Source organism: Ctenopharyngodon idella, chromosome 11 (genome assembly GCF_019924925.1).
Source record: "Ctenopharyngodon idella isolate HZGC_01 chromosome 11, HZGC01, whole genome shotgun sequence".
Taxonomy (NCBI): domain Eukaryota; kingdom Metazoa; phylum Chordata; class Actinopteri; order Cypriniformes; family Xenocyprididae; genus Ctenopharyngodon; species Ctenopharyngodon idella.
Genome location: NC_067230.1, coordinates 19,171,626 through 19,193,183, shown reverse-complemented (window position 1 = coordinate 19,193,183; position 21,558 = coordinate 19,171,626). Strand labels below are relative to the sequence as shown.

The window sequence follows — 21,558 nt, the reverse complement described above, 5'->3', positions numbered from 1 at the left end:
TTTGCAAATTGTATTGTAATATTTTGCATTGTTAATGATAATTATATCATTAATATTATTATTAAAATAATTAAATATTTTATTATATATTTTTAAATATTATAGTATTTACTTTTATTAGTAGTAGTAGTAGTAGTAACAATAATATTATTTATATTTATATTTTATATATATATATATATATATATACTATTTTTATTTATAAATTATATTGTAATATATTTTATTAAATATTATAGTCTTATGGAGTATATAAAATATATGTATTATTATTATTATTAAATCCTCATCACCAGATGTGATGAATAATGTTGAATATCTGACACACATACAATACAAACACATTATTATTTTATATAGTCCATAATTATTATATTATTATCATATAGTCCATTATTATTATTTTAATGCTATTTTATTTTTATATATATATATATGTATTATTATTATTATTATTATTAAATCCTCATCACCAAATGTGGCAACAAAATGATCAGAATTATGATAATGCCTGTTTCAGTCCCTCCCCCTGTCTTCCATTGGTCAGATAAACAGATAGTCCCGCCTTAAACTCACTCCATTGGTTGAGTCAGTGTTAATATATCCCAGATTCTGTTTGCTGCTCCTTGTGATGCAGAAATGACACACTGCAAGTGTTCATCTACATGAATTACTCCTAACCTCATCTCACCATGTCATTGAGCATCATGTAAGCATCAGAATGTATTAATGCTGATCCGGCATCACTTCCTCCCGTCAGCTGTGACGCATCCGTCACCTTCTCTTGTCTTTCTTTCTGCTTCCCGACAGACAGCGACAGTATTTTTGCTCCGGTCACTCTGCCGCACGGCCCACGTTAGTATATCAACCAACTCTCATGTTCTCTCATGTCTGCTGATTTTCACCCATCAGTCTGTGCAGACTGTGTAGTGTGTGTTCTGTGACGTCACATCCTGTTGCAGTGATTTTTAAGAGGGTTTTAGCGGCTCATGTTGCTGTAGTTGTGGTGAAATCACTGTAATGAACGGCCTTGTGTGGCTTTAGTAGCGTCAGAATAATCCACTTGCATGTTCAGGTCGGTGTTTATCATGTGACGTGTTTCCCAGCATCCTCTCTGTCATGATTCTCACTTCAGGGCTTTATGTGTGTGTGTAACTGGAATGTTTGTGTGTCTCTCAGGATCTTCTTCAGTGTCGTCTATGATGGGTTTCCTCCGGAACGACGACCCTCCTGTTCCTCCGCCCATCCCTCCCCGCCGCCGCCCAGAATCTGCTCCCGCCGAATCATCGCCCTCAAAGGTGAATCGGAATAACTTCCCCTCCCTCTTGCAGTGACATCTCTTCTCTGATGACGAGGGCAGGGGCAACCTGTTACTAACATGAGATCCACCAATAGCAAACCAGAACCATCCAATCAATTCCCCATGGACAAAATCAAGCCCCGCCCTACATTTGTTCTTGTTCCAGAAGCCATACAATATATTACAGCTGCACTATTAATCGTAAAAAGATCGCAATCTCGATTCAAACATCTATGCGATCTTATTTATTAAAGACAACGATTCTCTCGTGTCTATTGACAAAATCATACCGGAACATTCAAATCTGTGTTCGTGCTGCCGCTGAACCAGAGATCAGTTTTGAACCACACACTGTTATAAATATTTCTGTTACAAATATTCCAATTATCACAGAAGTACTAAGATAAAAGTTTACAGTTAGGATATAAACACTGATGTCTACGATGGTGATCAAAATAGAGCAAAACCAACTTTTGAAACTAACTTGGCGCTTCAAATGACGGTTGTATCAATTACATCATTACGCCACTATGTGGCAACAAGCGACTGTTACAAAATGTATTGCCATTGAATCCAGGGTTGCCAGATTTTCACAACAAAACCCGCCCAATTGCTACTTAAAACTAGCCCAATTGCGTTTCAGAGGGTTCCCGGGATAAAAATCGCGTTTCGTGGCGTAAAATCTGCGTTTTTTGGTGGTTTTCCCCTGGTAAATTTCGCATTCCAGGGGCTAAATGTTACGGAGCACATGCAGGAAAGAATCGTGCGCATGCTTTACTATTTCGTTCCCTCAATTTACTAAATCTTGTGCACGATTTACTATTTCGTTCCCTCGATTTACTAAATCTTTCGCACGCTTTACTATTTCGTTCCCTCGATTTGCTAATTTGTGCGCTCGATTTACTATTTTGTTCCCTCGATTTACTAAATCTTGCGCACAATTTACTATTTCGTTCCCTCGATTTACTAAATCTTCGCACAATTTACTATTTCGTTCCCTCAATTTACTAAATCTTGCGCACAATTTACTATTTCGTTCCCTCGATTTACTAAATATTGTGTACGATTTACTATTTTGTTCCCTCGATTTGCTAATTTGTGCGCTCGATTTACTATTTCATTCCCTCAATTTACTAAATCTTGCGCACGATTTACTATTGCGTTCCCTCGATTTACTAAATCTTCGCACGATTTACTATTGTGTTCCCTCGATTTACTAAATCTTGCGCACGATTTACTATTGCGTTCCCTCGATTTACTAAATCTTCGCACGATTTACTATTGTGTTCCCTCAATTTACTAAATCTTGCGCACGATTTACTATTTCGTTCCATCGATTTACTTAATCTTGCGCACAATTTACTATTTCGTTCCCTCGATTTACTAAATATTGTGTACGATTTACTATTTTGTTCCCTCGATTTGCTAATTTGTGCGCTCGATTTACTATTTCATTCCCTCAATTTACTAAATCTTGCGCACGATTTACTATTGCGTTCCCTCGATTTACTAAATCTTCGCACGATTTACTATTGTGTTCCCTCGATTTACTAAATCTTGCGCACGATTTACTATTGCGTTCCCTCGATTTACTAAATCTTCGCACGATTTACTATTGTGTTCCCTCGATTTACTAAATCTTGCGCACGATTTACTATTGCGTTCCCTCGATTTACTAAATCTTCGCACGATTTACTATTGTGTTCCCTCAATTTACTAAATCTTGCGCACGATTTACTATTTCGTTCCATCGATTTACTTAATCTTGCGCACGATTTTAGCCTATTTTTTTTTCCTGCATGTTATGTATGGTTCTCCGTAAAATATCAAGTTATTTGGAGTCGCTTTCAACATGAAAAACAACCCGCGGCAACAGTGTTAAAGTAGCCCAATTCCGCAGGAAAACTGTGGACTTGGCAACACTGATTGAATCATTCATTCAAAAGATTTGTTCAAAAACACTGATTCATCCAGTAATGAAACAAGTACTTATTAACGAGTCATTGAATGCATTCAAAACCATTTTTAAAATAATTCAGATAATTTAGAGACCAGCAATTAATATTTTGTCAAAATCTCTAGTAAATTACATGTTATTTTGTTTAGATTTTTATTCAGAATTGTGGGAGAATCTTGAAAAGCGCTTCGATCATGTGACGTAGACCGGTGCCTTTTTCAAACGCAGCATGTGTGTTTGTGTGTTCCAGATGATGTCGAAGCACCTGGACAGTCCTCCGGCGATCCCGCCGCGTCAGCCCACCACCAAGGTGTACTCGCCCCGCTACTCGCTCACGGAGCCGCCCGACAGCCCGCCCACCCTGCCGCCGCGGGAGCCCGTGCGAACGCCGGACGTCTTCTCCAGCTCCCCGCTGCACCTGCAGCCGCCTCCGCAGGGCCGGCGCTCCGAACTGAGCCAGACCTTCTTCCCACCGTCTCCCTTCAGCCCGCACCCTCCGCAGACGCCCTCGCCGCTGGGGCCGCGCAAACACCTGCCCTCCTCGCCGCTGGACCTGGAGCCGCCACAGGGAGCCGCCGGGCCGCCCGTCCCTCCGCGCCAGAGCACGTCCCAGTCGCCCATCCCCAAACTCCCGCCCAAGACCTACAAAAGAGAGTCGGCTCACCCGTCCGTCCACCGTGACGGGCCGCCGCTCCTGGAGAACGCAAACCCCTCATAGAGCGGAGATGATCGGAGGACTAGATGAAAGCAACATGTGCCCTTAACGTGCTCTTCTGAGACGACGATTGTGGAAATCACGCCGAGATCATTGCTCGGGAACTCTCTGTATTGTTTTTTTGTCTTTTCGTGTAGCTGTTTTGTCATCGTTTCATGTTCGTTTCATTTCATTGCTTGGTTTGTTTTCAGCAGCAATCGTCTGCGGCCAAACAAACAAACCTGCTGGATGACAGACGACTAAACGGACCCAATAAAGACCCGTTCACGCGATTATTTTCCGGTGCCTGTGTGTGGACGGAGAGTGTAAAGGCTTCGCTTTCAGCTCTGAAAAAAGGGACTGCGGACGCCGCTGATGTTCTAGACTCGTTTGAGAGCCAGTAGACTGACGAGTACCGGGAGTTTAAGGTACCCTCGCACACCAAAGAGGTACTCGAGAAACCTTCAAGAAACACACGTGATTGTCCTGTATGTGTTAGAACTTTTATTTTCTCAATCATTTCTGTTTTGCCAATAAGTATGTAAAGAAAAAAAAAGATCGCCTTCTTAAAACAAGGGAATAAAAGTGTTTCTACCACTGTATGCCAAACGCTAGCCATGAAAACGTCTCTCTTCACTGTCTCCAGATGTTGAGCTCATGATGTACACCAACACAGCTCATACAGAAATGCACTTAAAATCAAACAGATGTGAATGTCATGAGCTGCAGTAAAGTGCACAATAATGAACATGACACAGGCTGAATAGAAAACTGATTGAATGTCTGTTGAATTTTGATGATTTCAGCAGCCATGAATTCACCTCATGAAACTTTGACCTTATGTGTTTTTGATGGTTTTTTGAGGATGTTGCCATCTGACTAACATCATCTACCAAGTGACAGATAAGTAAAGATTTTGATTGGACACAAAAAAAAAAAAACAATGCGGGAAGGTTTTTTTTTTTTTTTATATTATTTGCATTCGCATTCTTCAGGGTTACAGTTCACTAAAACCATAAAAAAAATTTATTTGAAACAAACATTTGGGTTTTTTTTATTTCTTATGAAGAGTGTTTGGGAAATGTCCCGCCCCTTACCATAACTGCCAGTTTCAACACACTACTAACTAACTCAACCAGGCCCCGCCCCTTTATTCTGCAAATGAATTATTTAAATGAGGAATATTGTGACGTGTTCATTCCTGGAAGAAAATTCAAGACTACAATGGAGCAACATAACAGACTAAAGAAAGATGAAGATGGGGGGAAAAGCATGACACATTTCATAATACAACCTCAAAAGATCAAGAAAATTATATTCCTGCTCTATCAGGCCTTCAAGGCAACTTCAAATGAGACAAATTTAAGTCTTTCTGGGAATGTGTTTTCTGCATCAGCTCAAAAAAACTACCAGGGAGGGAAGATAAAGATTCTTTCGTATTGATCTTGTGTTTTTGAAGTGCTTTTGATGAAGTGATGTTTAGTCTGAGCCTCAAATCTAGTTCTAGAATACAAGTACTAACACACTTCTCGTTTATAGTATGTATTAGTTTTTCATTCTGAGCCTCGTCTTAGTTTAAGGTCTCCAACGCTACTAATCTGCAATGGTGCATAAGAGTTTATTCATGCATTCATCAGGAAACAAACATACAATAACTTTGAATGTTACATAAAGAATCAAAAACGTAAATATTTACATAATGTAACTTTCCACCCTGAACATCATGCGTTAACATCTCATCTTAACGAACACTCTCAGAACGTGTGAACAGGTTGTAACGGTGATGTCATGCCTGTCAGAGTAAAGTTTGTTTAGGACAGTGAAGTGTGTTCTGCTCCAGGGACGCTCTCAACTAGACTCTGCACTCTTGCCAGGATGATCTCATTGGCGCAGCTGCAGTCTCCAGTGCCGTAGGGGGCGCTGATGGTCAGCACGCTCGCCACACGAAGAACATCCCCGTCTTCAGTCACCGGGACTCTGTTCTTCTCCAGCCACAGACGCAGATTCTCCCTCCGTGACTTCAGTTCCTCCGTGCTGAGGACCTGCGTTCTGTCCGGCAGGAACAAGCTCTTCATTTGTCTCTCCGTCTCCTCCGTTCCACTCCCGAGGATCTGAACGTCTGTCACCGCGTGACCCAGAATCACCTTTACTGATGGACGCACATGCTCTAGGAAGCTCACCAGCACCACACTGCAATAAACAAACAAACACAATATGAGATGATTCACACTTTGATTCAAAAAGCAAATGATTCAGTGATTCATTGAGTCAAACACTGTTTCTGAAATTGAATACGTCCCTACTATATAGTATGTGAAAAACAGTACGCTAAAAGAACATATAGTATTCGAAAAACATTAGGTGGAAAGTCTCCGGATGACCTACTACTTCCTGTGAGATTCTGAAGTGTGCATACCATGGACATTTTACTGTCCCATGAGGCCACGGGAGAGGATTTATGAATTTCAGTAAAGCGACGCAACTGATGTCGGTAGGTCACGTGACGGTAACAACATGGCGGAGGTAGTAAGTCCGAATTTCATTCATACTACTAAAGTCCCTTACAAGGAAAGTCTGTTCACTCGGCAGCCATATTTGCAACGCCTCCAGGCAGCTATTTCGGGCATTTAAGTCTTATTTATTTAAATGGAGGAATCCTGAAATCTCAAAAACTGCTTGGCGAACTCTCAATTAACATATTTCAAATCAGCAACAAAGTCTAACATGAACTGCCCCATAAATGTTGTTTGTTATGCTCAAATAGCATTAAAAAAGCTTATTTTTCAGGCTAGACCAGCCAATGCGCATGTGCAGTCATAAGCGCGAGTCTCAAGTTTCTATGGGAACCGGAGCTTCTAACGGCTGCTGCAGAGACGCAATGACTTTATCAATCAGCGATTGGCTCTTTTACTTAAAAGGCGGGAGGTATTCCGCCATATTGCGTTTTGCAGTTTCTCCCATTCATAACCGTCGTACTTTTTTAACGGTTGCGAAGTAATTTCGAATTCAAATTAATACGTACTCAGTACGCGATTTTGGATGGCTGCAAAAATGTTTCTAGAAGCCCCAGTCACCTGTTTTATTTAAATATTTGTAAATTAAATATTGCTATGTATGACTATATTTTAAATTAAGATACAAATGTGTATAATATATCATTTATAAACCGTTGAAATTTAAACTTACAGAACATAAAAATTAACTCGCCCATAAAAAAAGAAAAAAAAATCGTTAACAATGTTCCATTAGTTAATGAACAATACTTATACAGCATTTATTAATCTTAGTTAATTTCAGCATTTATTAACGCATTATTATTAAAATCAAACATTTTATCTGTTATTATTATTTAATGGATCTGAGCTAACTTGAACTAACAATTAAAAAAGTTGTGTTTTTATTACCTAACGTTTACAAAGATTCATAAAAACAATGACAAATGTATTGATCATTGTTAGTTAATGCATTAACTAATGCGACCTTATTGTAAAGTGTTACCAGAAAATCAAAGAAATCATATTTTATGTTATTATTATTTTATGATATTTACCTGGCAGAAACGGGGTCCACCGTGAACACGCGTCCCTCAAAGCGCTGCTGATCACGAGCTGTTACACAAACCTCCTGATTGACAAACTCCTGCCACTGCTGAGGACTCCTGTCACTCCACTGCAACATCTCTGCGAACAACTAATCACTTAATCAGCGTTAATGAACTCAAAGACTTCATCTTCACTCTGAAGTTCTGCAGGAGATCGCTTAGCATGTGTGAACGCTAGGCGCGTATGACGTCACTGTCGTAAACGATCGTGTGATTGGTTGGCTGGGTTAGAATTTTTTTTTTAATGAGAATCATAGGAAATGTAGTTTTGGGTGTTGTGGGTTTGCGCATGCGCAAGCGAGTGGTCGTTTGACAGGCGGCTGTTTGTTTCTGTCAGGATTTCATTATTTCACATTATGTCGCGATACGGGCGACACGGAGGCGGTAAGTGCTATAATTCATGAATAATTAACGAATAAAACACGTCCGGAGGCAGAATGCTTCATCTCATATATTAAATATGGCTGGTTATTGAAGAGATGTGATGTGTTTTAGCACGAACTGCTAACTGTAATGGCGCCCTCGCGCAGTAAACACTGGTTAATAATAATAATAATTAATAATATAACTAGTAATACTAATAATCATAACATTATTTCGATTTATACTTTGATTAATTATCAGTTTGTTGGTTTAAAGGTTAATATGAGGATGTTCATGTGTCTTATTTACGTTTTATGTTTTTGTTTCAGTTTGCTCTGTATTTTAGATTTAAAATGATCTTTTGAGTTTTAGTCAGAATTAAACATGTAGATCGTTTAACCGTTTAATTGAAACTGTAAGTGTGAAGGTTATCTTTTTATTAAAGTGCAAAGTTTCACAGGATGTAAAGTTAAAATAAATATTGTTGTTTTTGTTAACTAAAGCTATTAAAATTAATTTTCTTTCAATTGAAAAAAAAACTGAAATGAAATAAAATGTAAGAAAAAAAAAACTTTTTTAAAACTTAAGTAAAATAAAAATAAATTAAAGCTAAATAGAAGTATTTAAAAAAATAGTGGTCAAATCGATTTAATCGTGATTAATCACATCTAACAAAAGTTTATAAAAAGTGTGTGTGTATTGAGATACACATATATTTACAAACTTTTATGTTAGATGCGATTAGCCAGCACTAAAAAAACGAATAAAATGTCAAAAGCACATAACAAAATTACTAAAACTTGACTGAAATTATACAAATAAAAGCTAAATCAAAATATTACTATAATACTATAATAGTTTGAAACAAAATGTCATAGGGGTAGACGTGGCCTAACGGTTGGAGAGTGACAGATGACAGATGTTAAAGTTCTGCTTCTCTCTCAGAAACGAAGGTGTACGTGGGTAACCTGGGCACCGGGGCAGGTAAGGGTGAGCTGGAGCGGGCGTTCGGTTATTACGGGCCGCTGAGAACCGTGTGGATCGCTCGCAACCCTCCGGGATTCGCCTTTGTGGAGTTTGAAGATCCCAGAGATGCTGAGGATGCTGTGCGTGGCCTTGATGGCAAGTGAGTGGGCGGAATCACGGTCAGGTCACGATTCAATGACTCACTCGGAAAGACTTCACTTGTTTCATTACTGGACGAATCAGCGTTTTTGAACAAATCTCTTGAATGAATGATTCAATGACTCACTCATAAAGACTTGTTTCATTAATAATCAGCATTTTTTTTAACAAATCTCTTGAATGAATGATTCAATGACTCGCTCATAAAGACTTGTTTCATTACTAATCAGCATTTTTGAACAAATCTCTTGAATGAATGATTCAATGACTCCCTCATAAAGACTTGTTTCATTACTAATCAGCGTTTTTGAACAAATCTCTTGAATGAATGATTCAATGACTCCCTCATAAAGACTTGTTTCATTACTAATCAGCATTTTTTTAACAAATCTCTTGAATGAATGATTCAATGACTCACTCATTAAGACTTGTTTCATTACTAATCAGCATTTTTTTAACCTCTTGAATGAATGATTCAATGACTCGCTCATAAAGACTTGTTTCATTACTAATCAGCATTTTTTTAACAAATCTCTTGAATGAATGATTCAATGACTCACTCATTAAGACTTGTTTCATTACTAATCAGCATTTTTTTAACAAATCTCTTGAATGAATGATTCAATGACTCACTCATTAAGACTTGTTTCATTACTAATCAGCGTTTTTGAACAAATCTCTTGAATGAATGATTCAATGATTCGCTCATAAAGAATGGTTTCATTACTAATCAGCATTTTTAAACAAATCTCTTGAATGAATGATTCAATGACTCCCTCATAAAGACTTGTTTCATTACTAATCAGCGTTTTTGAACAAATCTCTTGAATGAATGATTCAATGACTCCCTCATAAAGACTTGTTTCATTACTAATCAGCGTTTTTGAACAAATCTCTTGAATGAATGATTCAATGACTCGCTCATAAAGACTTGTTTCATCACTAATCAGCGTTTTTGAACAAATCTCTTGAATGAATGATTCAATGACTCACTCATAAAGACTTGTTTCATGACTAATTAGCATTTTTTAACAAATCTCTTGAATGAATGATTCAATGACTCGCTCATAAAGACTTGTTTCATCACTAATTAGCATTTTTTAACAAATCTCTTGAATGAATGATTCAATGACTCCCTCATAAAGACTTGTTTCATTACTAATCAGCGTTTTTGAACAAATCTCTTGAATGAATGATTCAATGACTCACTCATAAAGACTTGTTTCATTACTAATCAGCGTTTTTGAACAAATCTCTTGAATGAATGATTCAATGACTCACTCATAAAGACTTGTTTCATTAATAATCAGCATTTTTGAACAAATCTCTTGAATGAATGATTCAATGACTCGCTCATAAAGACTTGTTTCATCACTAATCAGCGTTTTTGAACAAATCTCTTGAATGAATGATTCAATGACTCACTCATAAAGACTTGTTTCATGACTAATTAGCATTTTTTAACAAATCTCTTGAATGAATGATTCAATGACTCACTCATTAAGACTTGTTTCATCACTAATCAGCATTTTTGAACAAATCTCTTAAATGAATGATTCAATGACTCATAAAGACTTGTTTCATCACTAATTGTTTCAGGGTGATCTGTGGCTCTCGAACGCGTGTGGAGTTATCCACCGGAATGCCACGGCGTTCCCGATACGACCGTCCGCCGACTCGCCGGCCCTTCGACCCGAACGACCGCTGCTACGAGTGCGGCGAGAAGGGCCACTACGCGTACGACTGTCATCGCTACAGTCGGCGGCGCCGGAGCAGGTAAGGCCAGCTGTGATCTCACCCGGACACCGCTGAACGTTATTGATGAATAAACTGTCATCTGCTGTTTCCTTGTTATATTGTTCCTGCTCTCTCTTCTCTCTCTGTCTGCTTGATTTCCTGTTTATTTGTTTGTGTTGACTTAGATTTTGTGGGTTGGGGGGGATGTTTTGTTGTTTTCTGAACTGATGTTTTCTCTTTGGGATTTCATTTAATGACTGACCTGGTCAAAACCTTTCAGGTTTCATCGTTTGATTCAGAGAGTCACGATCCTTTACGAATTCATGAGGCATCTAGCAAATCCCACACTTTTGATCGCCTGCTATGACCGGGGCACGAGCAGCCACACCCCTTCGCTGAGGCTCCTCCCACTGCTACTTAACTATTCATAGCCCCTCCCCCCCAACCCAAACCTGATGAGAGCGCCAATCCGAGTAAATTCGGCTAGTGATTTGTGCCTACGCTTTTGATAAAGAGAGCATCGAGACCTCAACAGACCACGATCCCGTCTAGAAAAAGCGCCTTGCACACTTCTATCAAGTCTCAATCAAGCGATTTGGCTGTCAATGCGGTCATCGTTAGAAATCCAAGAGAACGACTAGATGCAGAGGTCGGCTGATGATAGATACTTCTAGATCGTCTAGATCTGCTAGACCTCGGTTCCAAAGAGGGTCGACCTGCAAAGTTGCAAGGTTTATTTCAAGTACCAATTAATGTGTCTCTCTGTATATCATTGCCATTGCCTGAACTCAAATCAGTCGTAATGTTTAATGCTGTAAACATTTTTTAAGAACTGTTAGGGTTCTAGGGCTGGACGATATAACACTCCATGAGCATCTAGAAATATCGCAGTAATCTTTTTTTTTTCTCTCTCTCTCTCTGAAATTAGACATTTTAAATCAGAGGAATCATTATTTTAGCCAGTCATTGTAGCTAAGTTGGATTGAAAAAATGTATTGGTAAAGGTAAAATATTTATTTAGTTAATAATCTTGAAGGAAATTAATTTAAAATATATATAAATAAATATTTTTTCCTATTTTTTTACTATGCATAGTAATAAACAAAGTTATTTTTATATTCTAAAACTTATTTTGCAATATTTTTAATGGAAATCAGTGTGTAGTATCATAGTTTAAATTTTTTGAATGAGTATTTATTTAGTTTTATTTTAATTTGAGTTAATTTGTTTTTGGCATTTTTATTAATTACTGTTTTTTAAAATGTCTATAGTTTGAGAATAATATAAAATGAGATTAATTGTTTTTTTTTTTTGTTTTTTTTACATATGTCTATATAGTTTTCATTCATTTTTATCAAGTTATGCTAAATGAAAATGAGAAATTTTGCTAAAAATAAAATCAGTGTTTTATTTAATTTCAGTTAACATTTATTTTATTATTTCAAGTAATTAATTTTTTTAATGGTTTTTTTTGTTGTTTTTTTTACCATTCGTTTGACTTTTGAATCAATTCACAAATAATTTGAAGTGATTTATGGAGCTTTTTTAAAAGCGCTGTTATATGGTCCAGCCCTGTTCTGTACTGTACCTGTAATGTTAATCTGTAATGTGATTGTTTAGTTTAGTTGAGGTCAGTGCCTGAGGGTCACATGAGTCAGTGAATCTGTTTGTCTGGTTCTTTATATCACGCTGACACACGTCTCTCTCCTTTGTTCCCTCCTTGTGTCCTCACATCCGTCCGTCCGTCTCCTCTGGACTCGGACAGGTCTCGTTCCCGTTCCCACTCTCGCTCTCGGTCCAGAGGGAGGAGATACGGTCGCTCTCGCAGCCGCAGCAGGGGGAGAAGGTATGTGTGTGTGTGTGTGTGTGTGTGTGTGTGTGTGTTCTGTGATCTTTCACATGTAAATGCATGTCTCATCCATGTCTCAGGTCCAGATCTTTCTCTCCTCGCCATTCTCGCTCGGGTTCTCCCAGACGCTCCAGATCTGTGACGCCCAAACGATCCAGGTGAGTGACGTGCGCACTTTAGCCAGGGTGGTAATAATTTTAATTTTTAATTTTAAATTAAAATTGGTATGCCCCACATAGTTTACTGTGAGATCATTCATATTAGTTTGATCAAAGTATTGTATTTACATGAGTTCAAGTTTAATTACAATATTGTGTCTCTGAGGTGTTTGGTTCTGTCATTTGAGTTGATTGATTCTTTCTTTGACCCATCCAGGTCCATATCCCGTTCTCGCTCCCGATCCGGCTCCGGTCCCAGGAGCAGGTAACACAGTATCGCAGCTGGTCAGGTGTCATGCCACGTCTGGCTTCGTGTTGCCGTATGAACTGTGTGTGTGTTCAGTCACGTGGGTTTGTGTTGATGGGGAACTTCTGTTTCTGTAGGTCTGGTTCAGTCGGGAGATCCAAATCCGGCTCTCGGGCTAGAAGGTGAGAACACACACTCACACTCACACTCTCACACACATACTCACACATACACACACACACACTCACACACACACACACACACACACACACACACACTTGCTCTCAAACACTCTCACACACACACACATTTGCACTCTCACACTGACACTCTCAAACACACACACACACACACACACACACACACACACACACACTCACTCACACATACTCACACACACCTGCTCTCAAACACACTCACACACACCTGCTCTCAAACACACTCACACACACTCTCAAACACTCCCACACATGCTCTCACACACACACTCTCATACATGCTCATACAAACACACTGTCAATCACACTCACATACACACTCTCAAGCACACTTGCACGCGCACACACACACACTCACACACACTCTCTCACACACTCTCAAACACACTCACACACACACTCTCAAACACATTCACATACACACTCTCACATACAAACACACTCACACAAACACACTCACATACACACTCTCAAACACACTCACACACACACACTTTCAAACACGCACAATCACACACAAACACACGCTCTCAAACACACTCGCTCGCACACACTCACTCACAGATACTCACACACAAGCTCTCAAACACACACACACTCACACACACAGATACTCACACACACAAGCTCTCAAACACACTCACACACACTCTCACTCACTGATACTCACGCACACACACAAGCTCTCAACACACTCACACACACTCACTCACAGATACACACACACACACTCGCTCACAGATACTCACACACACTCGCTCACAGATACTCACACACACTCGCTCACAGATACTCACACACACTCGCTCACAGATACTCACACACACAAGCTCTCAAACTCACACACACACACTCACTCACACATACACTCTCATACATGCTCATACAAACACACTGTCAATCACACTCACATACACACTCTCAAGCACACTTGCACACACACACACACTCACACACACTCTCTCACACACTCTCAAACACACTCACACAAACACTCTCAAACACACTCACACACACACTTTCAAACACGCACAATCACACACAAACACACGCTCTCAAACACACTCGCTCGCACACACTCACTCACAGATACTCACACACAAGCTCTCAAACACACTCACACACACAGTCACTCACAGATACTCACACACACAAGCTCTCACACTCACACACACACACACACACTCACTCACTGATACTCACGCACACACACAAGCTCTCAACACACTCACACACACTCACTCACTCACAGATACACTCACACACACAAGCTCTCACACTCACACACACACACACACACTCACTCACAGATACTCACACACAAGCTCTCAAACACACACACACACACACACACACTCACTCACACATACACACACTTACTCACACACACATCATGCTCCAGCACCTCATCAGACATCAAGACTCCTTGTCGTACTGTAAGAATGTCAGTAATGTGAACATGTGACATGCATGAACGATCAGAGTCAGAAAGAGCTTTATAGCAAAGTCAAGATTATCACTAATGCAAAACAAAAATCTCAATTTCATTTGTCGTTCTGCTTCAGTACTTGCACTTCCTCTAAAGATTGGAATGATTAAGATTTTTTTAATGTTAAATCATAATCATACGTCTGATCACTAGTGTAGTATATGGTAATGTTCTCCATTAAGAATCTCATAACAAACACCTCTATATATGTGGTTTCCACTCCTAAATGACCCAAACAGTAGAAGCACGTGATCTGATTACATAAACATCATGAGATGTTATTCTGGTCCGGATGGTGTGTGTTCAGCTGCATGCGTTTGTCAGTTTGCAGTATGTCACACACTCACTGTCGCATGCAAACAGCAAAGCCACCGACACACTTCCTGTGCTTGTTAATCTTAAGAGGCATTTTTGCTTAAATCTCAGCGGCTCCAAATCTAGGGCTTCACCTCAAAAGCAGAGGTAGGTCCCCCCACAGGATGAGAAACACTGTTTAGTGTGGGAGTGACGGGGTGAATGACATGCTGACTCAAAATAAACCTTTTCCTTGTTTTCTGTTTGCAGTCGTTCGCCCTCTCGAAGCCCCGCAGGAAGTGAGAGTCCAGAGCGAGACGACTGAAGTGCCCTGTTTCTCTTCTCGAAGCACCTCAGTTTCAGGAGATGTGTGTTTGTTATCAGGGGTTTCGGCGTTTATTGCAGTACAAGTGAAGTAATAATTAAAAAATGCAAGTTTGATTGTAAGGAAGCTCTTGTTTGAGGAGCAGAATATTTTGAGTTTATTTTTCTCTAGATGAGGAGAGAGTTTGTCTGATTTTCTACCTGTTTTGTTGTGCGGTACATGTGTTCCTGCATCTGTTTGAGTTTTGTATGCATATTAAAAGAAGTTAAAACACTTTCTCTCTGTGCGATTTCTTCATGTGCTAATGACGCTATACCAGAAGGTGGCGCCGTCGTTCATTTAACGGTGGTTTGTGCAGCTCTGTTTCACAGATAAAACATTTTTACTTCTGACAACAGTTGTTTACTTTTAAAATTTTATTTCAATCTATTAATCACGTCAACTGCATCCAAAACCTGAAAATCTTCACGGGCCAGATGGCATCAAGACACATACAATTTGTGTCATCTCACTGCCTTCACACTGCAAAAAATGATTTTCTTATTCAATATTTTTTGTCTTGTTTTCCAGTACAAATATCTAAACATTCTTAAATCAAGATACATTTACTTGAGAAGCAAAATGACTTAGAAATTAAGTCGTTTACTGATTGATCAAAATTAAGCGAGTTTATGCTTAAAGCAAGACCAAATATTTGCCAATAGAGTCAGAAACATAATCTTGTTTTCCCTTTGAATTAGGTTGATATTTCTGACCCCACTGACAGATATTTGTTCTTGTTTTAAGCATAAACATTTTCATAAAACAAAACTTATCTTAAGTGATTTTGCTTCTCAAGTAGATGCATCTTGATTTAAGAATGTTGAGATATTTTTACTGGAAAACAAGACAAAAATATCATTTTTTGCAGTTCATCTAATCTGTTTTTGAAGGCAGCATGAATGTGTCCTTAGCAGTCTGTGATATCCCACAATCCTCTAAAAATGCTGTTGAAAGTGATTGAAAGTAAATTAATTGTTTTTAATTGCTTTAACATTCCATTTTGACAGTGAATTATGGTTTATGTTTTAAAGCTCACTTGTATTTGTTGTAAATCAAAGATTCAGCTAAAATATTTGCTTACAGTCTGAGATTTAAGTTTAAATATTGCTTGAACAACACATTCACATGTTCACGGTTCTCTGATGTTGGGTAAGGTTAAAAAAATCATTTTTTCAGTGAGTGTTTTATTTTTAATATTTTAAAATCATTTATATAATATTTGAAAATTATTTATTTGCACCTTCAGAACCAAAGTCCCGTTAAAGGAAAGTAAGTTCACTCGGCGGCCATATTTGCAACGCCTCGGGACCGCTATTTCAGGCATCCAAGACCATGTATTATATATTTGAATCCTGAAATCTCAAAAACTGCTTACCGAACTCACTATTAAATAACAGATTTGAAATTAGCAACAAAATCTGACATAAACTGACCCATAAATGTTGTTTCTTATGCTCCAATAGGGTTAAAAAAGCTTATTTTTCAGGTTTGACCAGCCAATGCGCATGTGCAGTCATAAGCGCGAGTCTCAGGTTTCTATGGGAACCGAAGCTTCTAACGGCTGCTGCAGTGACGCAATGACTTTATCAATCAGAGATTGGCTCTTTTACTTATAAGGCGGGAAGTATTCCGCCATATTGCGTGTCGAAATTTCTCCTATTCATAACCGTCTTTCTATATAGAGGGTGTGCATAGGCGTCACTTTCCCGCCAGAACGCGCTCCCTCAGCCGGACTGAGTGGCAAAAGAACCTGCTGCATGACTGGATTTAATAGGGGAATCTGCGAAAACGCGAGTAAAACAAACGATTACACTAAAGGTTGGGCTCGAAAGTGTACAACTTGTCAAATAAACCTAATCCATGGATACTGACATGCAGCCAGGAATCGTGTTTCCTGACATTTATATGTGCCTGATTTCGACGCCGGGGAAATACATAAAGCAAATCTTCCTGTGAATGTTTTATATAACAACAATATAGGTAGGTTTAAATCCGAGTAATCACTTATATCAATGTTATATGTATCATATCGTCCAGCACTAAAACTTGTATAGTTTTTGTCAGTGTTTATTTAAAAACACCCAATTATGCTGAATAATAGATGGTAAATATTTAATTGATGAGTTGTCAACGCAATATATAACAATACAATATATAGGGTATGATTTTACCCCGCAATCCAACATTTTGACACAAAATGATAACTGCAAAACATGTTTCTTTGCCTGGAGTCCAGCTGTTTCTGTGAATTGCAGCGACCTATTTGCTTCTTTTTTCTGTAGCTTTCAGCAGTCTGTAAAAATATACCTCAGATTTTGTGTCAAAGCTATTTGTACAGTCAGTCGCAAAGCACATTCCCGTTTTGGATGCGTGTTTTTCCGCGGCATTCACGCTGAAAACCAATGCTGCCACTTTTGCCACTCAGTGGGCGTAACCGCAGTCATAACGTCGACAGTGACGTCACGTGCATACCCTCTATAGTTTTTGTTCAGAACCCAGTTGACATTTTAATGTTTATTGACAGGCGGATCAGGTTTGAATCACTGTTACAGTTTGTGTTGAGTTTACAAATTTAAATCAGTTTTGATATTGTGAGTATTAAAACTTCAGCGTTGTTTCAATTTATGTGATTTCAATGTCCCCCCCCCCCCCCCACATTGAAACAAGTGACATCATTTCAACAGTAATTGAAATTGAAAACAGTAAGTATCTTATTTACCTTTTTACAACTAGTTAGCTTTTAAACTCGGTTTTCTTTGTTTACGACCATTTAGCTTTAAACATTGTTTTAATGTTGTTTCAATGTTTTTTCAGCACTGAAACAGCTGATGACATTGTTTTAATCACAAATGTTATTTATTCTCTGTGCATTTATCCTATTATAGTTGTTGTGTGAACTCTGCTATTGTTTTACATTTAGCATGTTTTTTTTATTTGAAAGCTGATCTGAAACCATCATACTTTCTGACATCATGTCACATGACCATCATATTCTGTGTGTGGTTTGACAGATTATCCTTGTTTTTTTTTTACCTCTGCTAAACCAACAGGCCTCTTCAGTTGTAGCATGTAGAGATGGAGGATGGATGTGGGCGTCTCTGCTGCTGCTCTGCTGGTTTATTTGACTCTCTTTGTCCCGTTTTAGCCGTTTGAACGTCACCCAGCTAACACTCTTTTAATAGCTCCATTAGCTGAAGGCAGAATGTCACTTACTGCACACAGTCGCCCTTCATTTGAGTCTGTGAGGGACTGTGTGTGTGTGTGTGTAATGAGAATCACATGCCCAAGTGATCACATCACTGTGATTATACATCTAAAAGTGTGTATTACTGTATATACGTGTCTCCTGTGATGCTGCTACTTTACTAAGTGATCAGACGCAGCATTTTCACCATAAAACCCCACAGATACACGTTGAAGGAGGAACCGAGTCACAGACCAGAAGGTCACAGAGACACTTTTCACACCAGACAGGAAGAAAACACATAGCAGCCACCTAACACACCCTAGCAACCATCCACAGCACTATGGTGGTGAGTTTTGCACAGGTAAATACTAGTAATCACACATTTTTAATAGTATTAGTTTTTAAGTAATGATAATAACCCTTTAGTTTCCATTGATCCATCCATCCAGTTGCTGGACTTTTGGAACGGGCACGCGACCGGAAGTAAACTGTTAACAGCCCTAGCTAAAGAACGCAAAAAATCGCTAAGCAGCAACAAAGAGGATGGCGTAATGGATCATTTAATCATTTGACATAGTAAAAAAATAAATTACATTTTTAAAAAAAGGACAGAGAATGGTTGATTTTGGCGTTAAATAACATACAAATACAATTACAATACCAAATAACCATAAAACATAACATTTACTTATCTAATCTGTCACGTATTATCGACGACGGCAAATTGACCCTTCGTCAGGAGTTTGATTGACAAGCGATCTATCCAGTCATAACGCCGAATCCGCCATTTTGTCTGACAAAGCAGTCAGGAGTTAGCAGATTAACCTCGGTGGACTTGAACTTGAAAAATGGTGTGTATTAACGTCTTTCTGCGTTTGAAACAACATTTCTTCTCATGTTCATTCATGTTTATTTGATGCTATAAATGAACTAGTAGGAAGAGATGCTCGGTTCACGAGCCGCTTGAGCTGAGGTGCTACAGCAATCTGTCACGACACATTAAAGAGCCACAAAATGGTTTTTATTGTTCAAATTTCTTAAAAAATTACAGTTTGAAAGCTGGGACTTTGTTTAATAATCATAAGTAACCTGCTCTGTCTTGTCTGTCGACGTGTTGTCAGTGTCCTCTTTGCTCCGCAATGTTTTTTTCACTCTGTGTGCCGTGACAGCGCCATGGCTTGTCGGACAAAGCAACAGTAACTAAGGGGGGCGGGTCTTTGCGAAGGCTCAATTGGCTATTCTCCAGTAGTAGACGGTTACAGTAGAACGTCAAGAATTAAAAGTTAAATTCGCTCATGCGCAACAGAACGCCATTGTCATGAGAAATCAAGTCATGAGGAATCGGGTCCCCTTTAGGACCCAGGCGGTAATGCCTGATCAAAAGTTATCATGATGTCTTGACTAATTATAACCTATTATATTGGATATATAATATATGATATTGGAAGCAAAAAACATACCTAATATGTAAGCTAAGCTAGCAAGCTAATGGGGTAGATGTATGCTATGCTAGTACATAAGCTAACTAAAAAACAGTAAGAAAGAGAAATGCTTGATTTTAGTTATATTCTAGTATATGAACCATGTAATTTAAAAGACATTAATGGTCATTATAAGTCATTTTAAACGATATAAATCATAATGTGATTTTGTATCAGCAGTTGCTGCTTAAAATCAAGTTTTTAATGTTGTTTATATGTCTATGTGGTGTTTTTAATATACTTTAAGACAAACCATGTGCAAATTCATAAGTCAAGACCATTGCTGAGTATATTCTCCTTAAAACTGCAGTGAAAAAAAAGAAATCGCTGGTGTCTGTGACGTCACAAACTACCTTGTAACCAATCACGTCAACGTGCCGGCGGGCTTTAGCATATCATTAACAGCGAACTAGCAGGGGAGTCTCGAAAGAAGCCAGGTTATATTTTTCTGTTGATATGAAAAATCGTGTAGATTTAGCAACATGGCGGGTGTATGATGCATAATTACGTTGTTATGATGAACTATATGCCTTCCTCTGCAGATGTTCAAAGCGTTTGTAAGGATACTGATTGTTAGAAGGCATCTGTGGCGAACGGGAACATGATTTGTGTAACAATAGAAACGCATTATTAGCTGTTTGATAACATAGTCAAGCAAAAGGCTAATCATTTTAATTACCGTTATGTGTCCGATGTTGTACCATTGTGCAGCGTTTACCTCAGTAAGTTGACCGAGTGGATCTCTGAGCTGGCGTTAGAGCAAGTGGAGGCGGGGCTAATTTGTATATTCATTGATCCGCGTATATTAAATGAGGCAAGGTTGTAGCGGTACATTCAAGCTATTTTAAGGCATGTGATTTTAGTGATCAAAGATGAGTTTTAAGGGATAAAATTATTGATTAAAGTGGGACTTTAAAGTTTGAATGCTCATCATCATGTGATTAAGGTTTCAATGGGATTCTCTACATAAATGAATCTTAAAGTTGCCTTACCAGAAGAGATTAGTTGCCATAATGATGTCTTTGGCTTGTGAACATGTTAAGAGTGATTTTACCACAGTAAAACGTTGTTTGACATGATGCTGCAGAGCATTAATCAAGGTATTTTCAGTGTCCTGAATGTTTCTTTTCCAGTCGCATTTCCCACAAATCCCAGTGGTTCAATCAGAATGGCAGTGAAGAGCAGCATGTTTTTATCATTACATGTGGTTTAATGAGCGAATGACCTCAGAAACGTGGTTCCTCTTTCCTTTAGAAGTAATTCAGCACACACATTACAACACGTGTCATGAAACTCTCATAAACTATCATCAGTTCATGTGCTTTACTGAGCGATTTGGACAAACCGTCTCTAGTGAGGTGTTCTACCTCTGTGCAGCGCATGATTCATAAAGCAGATCGTGTTTTTATAAGAGCTTGTTTTGTAATGGTTAGTAATTCAGTAGCTTGAGATTAAACACTAGAGGTCTTCATGTGAATCTGAGATGAACAC

The 21,558-nt window shown here is 38.7% G+C and overlaps 3 protein-coding genes across 5 annotated transcripts in view; 2 read left to right on the top strand and 1 right to left on the bottom strand.

Annotated features, from left to right (window-relative positions):
• Positions 1 to 4,553, top strand: part of sos1 (son of sevenless homolog 1 (Drosophila)) — a 42,698-nt gene extending 38,145 nt beyond the window's left edge. Inside the window, exons 22-24 of one of the 2 annotated variants that reach the window (XM_051911658.1) lie at positions 811 to 855; positions 1,180 to 1,298; positions 3,508 to 4,553. In XM_051911658.1, the coding sequence (XP_051767618.1) occupies positions 811 to 855; positions 1,180 to 1,298; positions 3,508 to 3,975 (632 nt within the window). In that variant the 3' untranslated portion in view covers positions 3,976 to 4,553. The remainder of the gene's footprint in view (positions 1 to 810; positions 856 to 1,179; positions 1,299 to 3,507) is intronic. The other variant, XM_051911659.1, reaches the window with a different exon arrangement.
• A 1,000-nt stretch (positions 4,554 to 5,553) lies between these two features.
• Positions 5,554 to 7,750, bottom strand: gemin6 (gem (nuclear organelle) associated protein 6). The gene is made up of 2 exons (XM_051911690.1): positions 7,502 to 7,750; positions 5,554 to 6,141 (listed from the first exon to the last, which is right to left on the bottom strand). Exons 1-2 carry the CDS (start codon positions 7,627 to 7,629, stop codon positions 5,763 to 5,765), a joined length of 507 nt encoding a protein of 168 aa, XP_051767650.1. The 5' UTR covers positions 7,630 to 7,750; the 3' UTR covers positions 5,554 to 5,762.
• Positions 7,751 to 7,795: 45 nt separating this feature from the next.
• On the top strand, positions 7,796 to 15,630 carry LOC127522094 (serine/arginine-rich splicing factor 7-like). 2 transcript variants are annotated; one of them, XM_051911685.1, is made up of 8 exons: positions 7,796 to 7,936; positions 8,861 to 9,041; positions 10,640 to 10,816; positions 12,543 to 12,623; positions 12,707 to 12,784; positions 13,002 to 13,049; positions 13,169 to 13,213; positions 15,303 to 15,630. In XM_051911685.1, the coding sequence occupies exons 1-8, from the start codon at positions 7,909 to 7,911 to the stop codon at positions 15,355 to 15,357; spliced, it is 693 nt and encodes a 230-aa protein (XP_051767645.1). In that variant the 5' UTR covers positions 7,796 to 7,908; the 3' UTR covers positions 15,358 to 15,630. The 2 variants fall into 2 exon arrangements, with proteins under 2 accessions (XP_051767645.1, XP_051767646.1); XM_051911686.1 differs by lacking the exon at positions 15,303 to 15,630 and adding an exon at positions 15,165 to 15,219.
• The last annotated feature ends 5,928 nt before the right edge of the window (positions 15,631 to 21,558 follow it).

What these genes read in the sequence shown, in the direction of transcription:
- LOC127522094 (XM_051911685.1), top strand. Translation starts at nt 7,909, where the DNA reads ATGTCGCGATACGGGCGACACGGAGGCG. An exon ending in ATACGGGCGACACGGAGGCG is followed by an intron (nt 7,937 to 8,860) that starts GTAAGTGCTATA and finishes CTTCTCTCTCAG; the next exon opens with AAACGAAGGTGTACGTGGGT. An exon ending in TCCGGCTCTCGGGCTAGAAG is followed by an intron (nt 13,214 to 15,302) that starts GTGAGAACACAC and finishes TTCTGTTTGCAG; the next exon opens with TCGTTCGCCCTCTCGAAGCC.
- gemin6 (XM_051911690.1), bottom strand. Translation starts at nt 7,629, where the DNA reads ATGTTGCAGTGGAGTGACAGGAGTCCTCAGCAGTGGCAGGAGTTTGTC. An exon ending in GTGGACCCCGTTTCTGCCAG is followed by an intron (nt 6,142 to 7,501) that starts GTAAATATCATA and finishes TGTTTATTGCAG; the next exon opens with TGTGGTGCTGGTGAGCTTCC.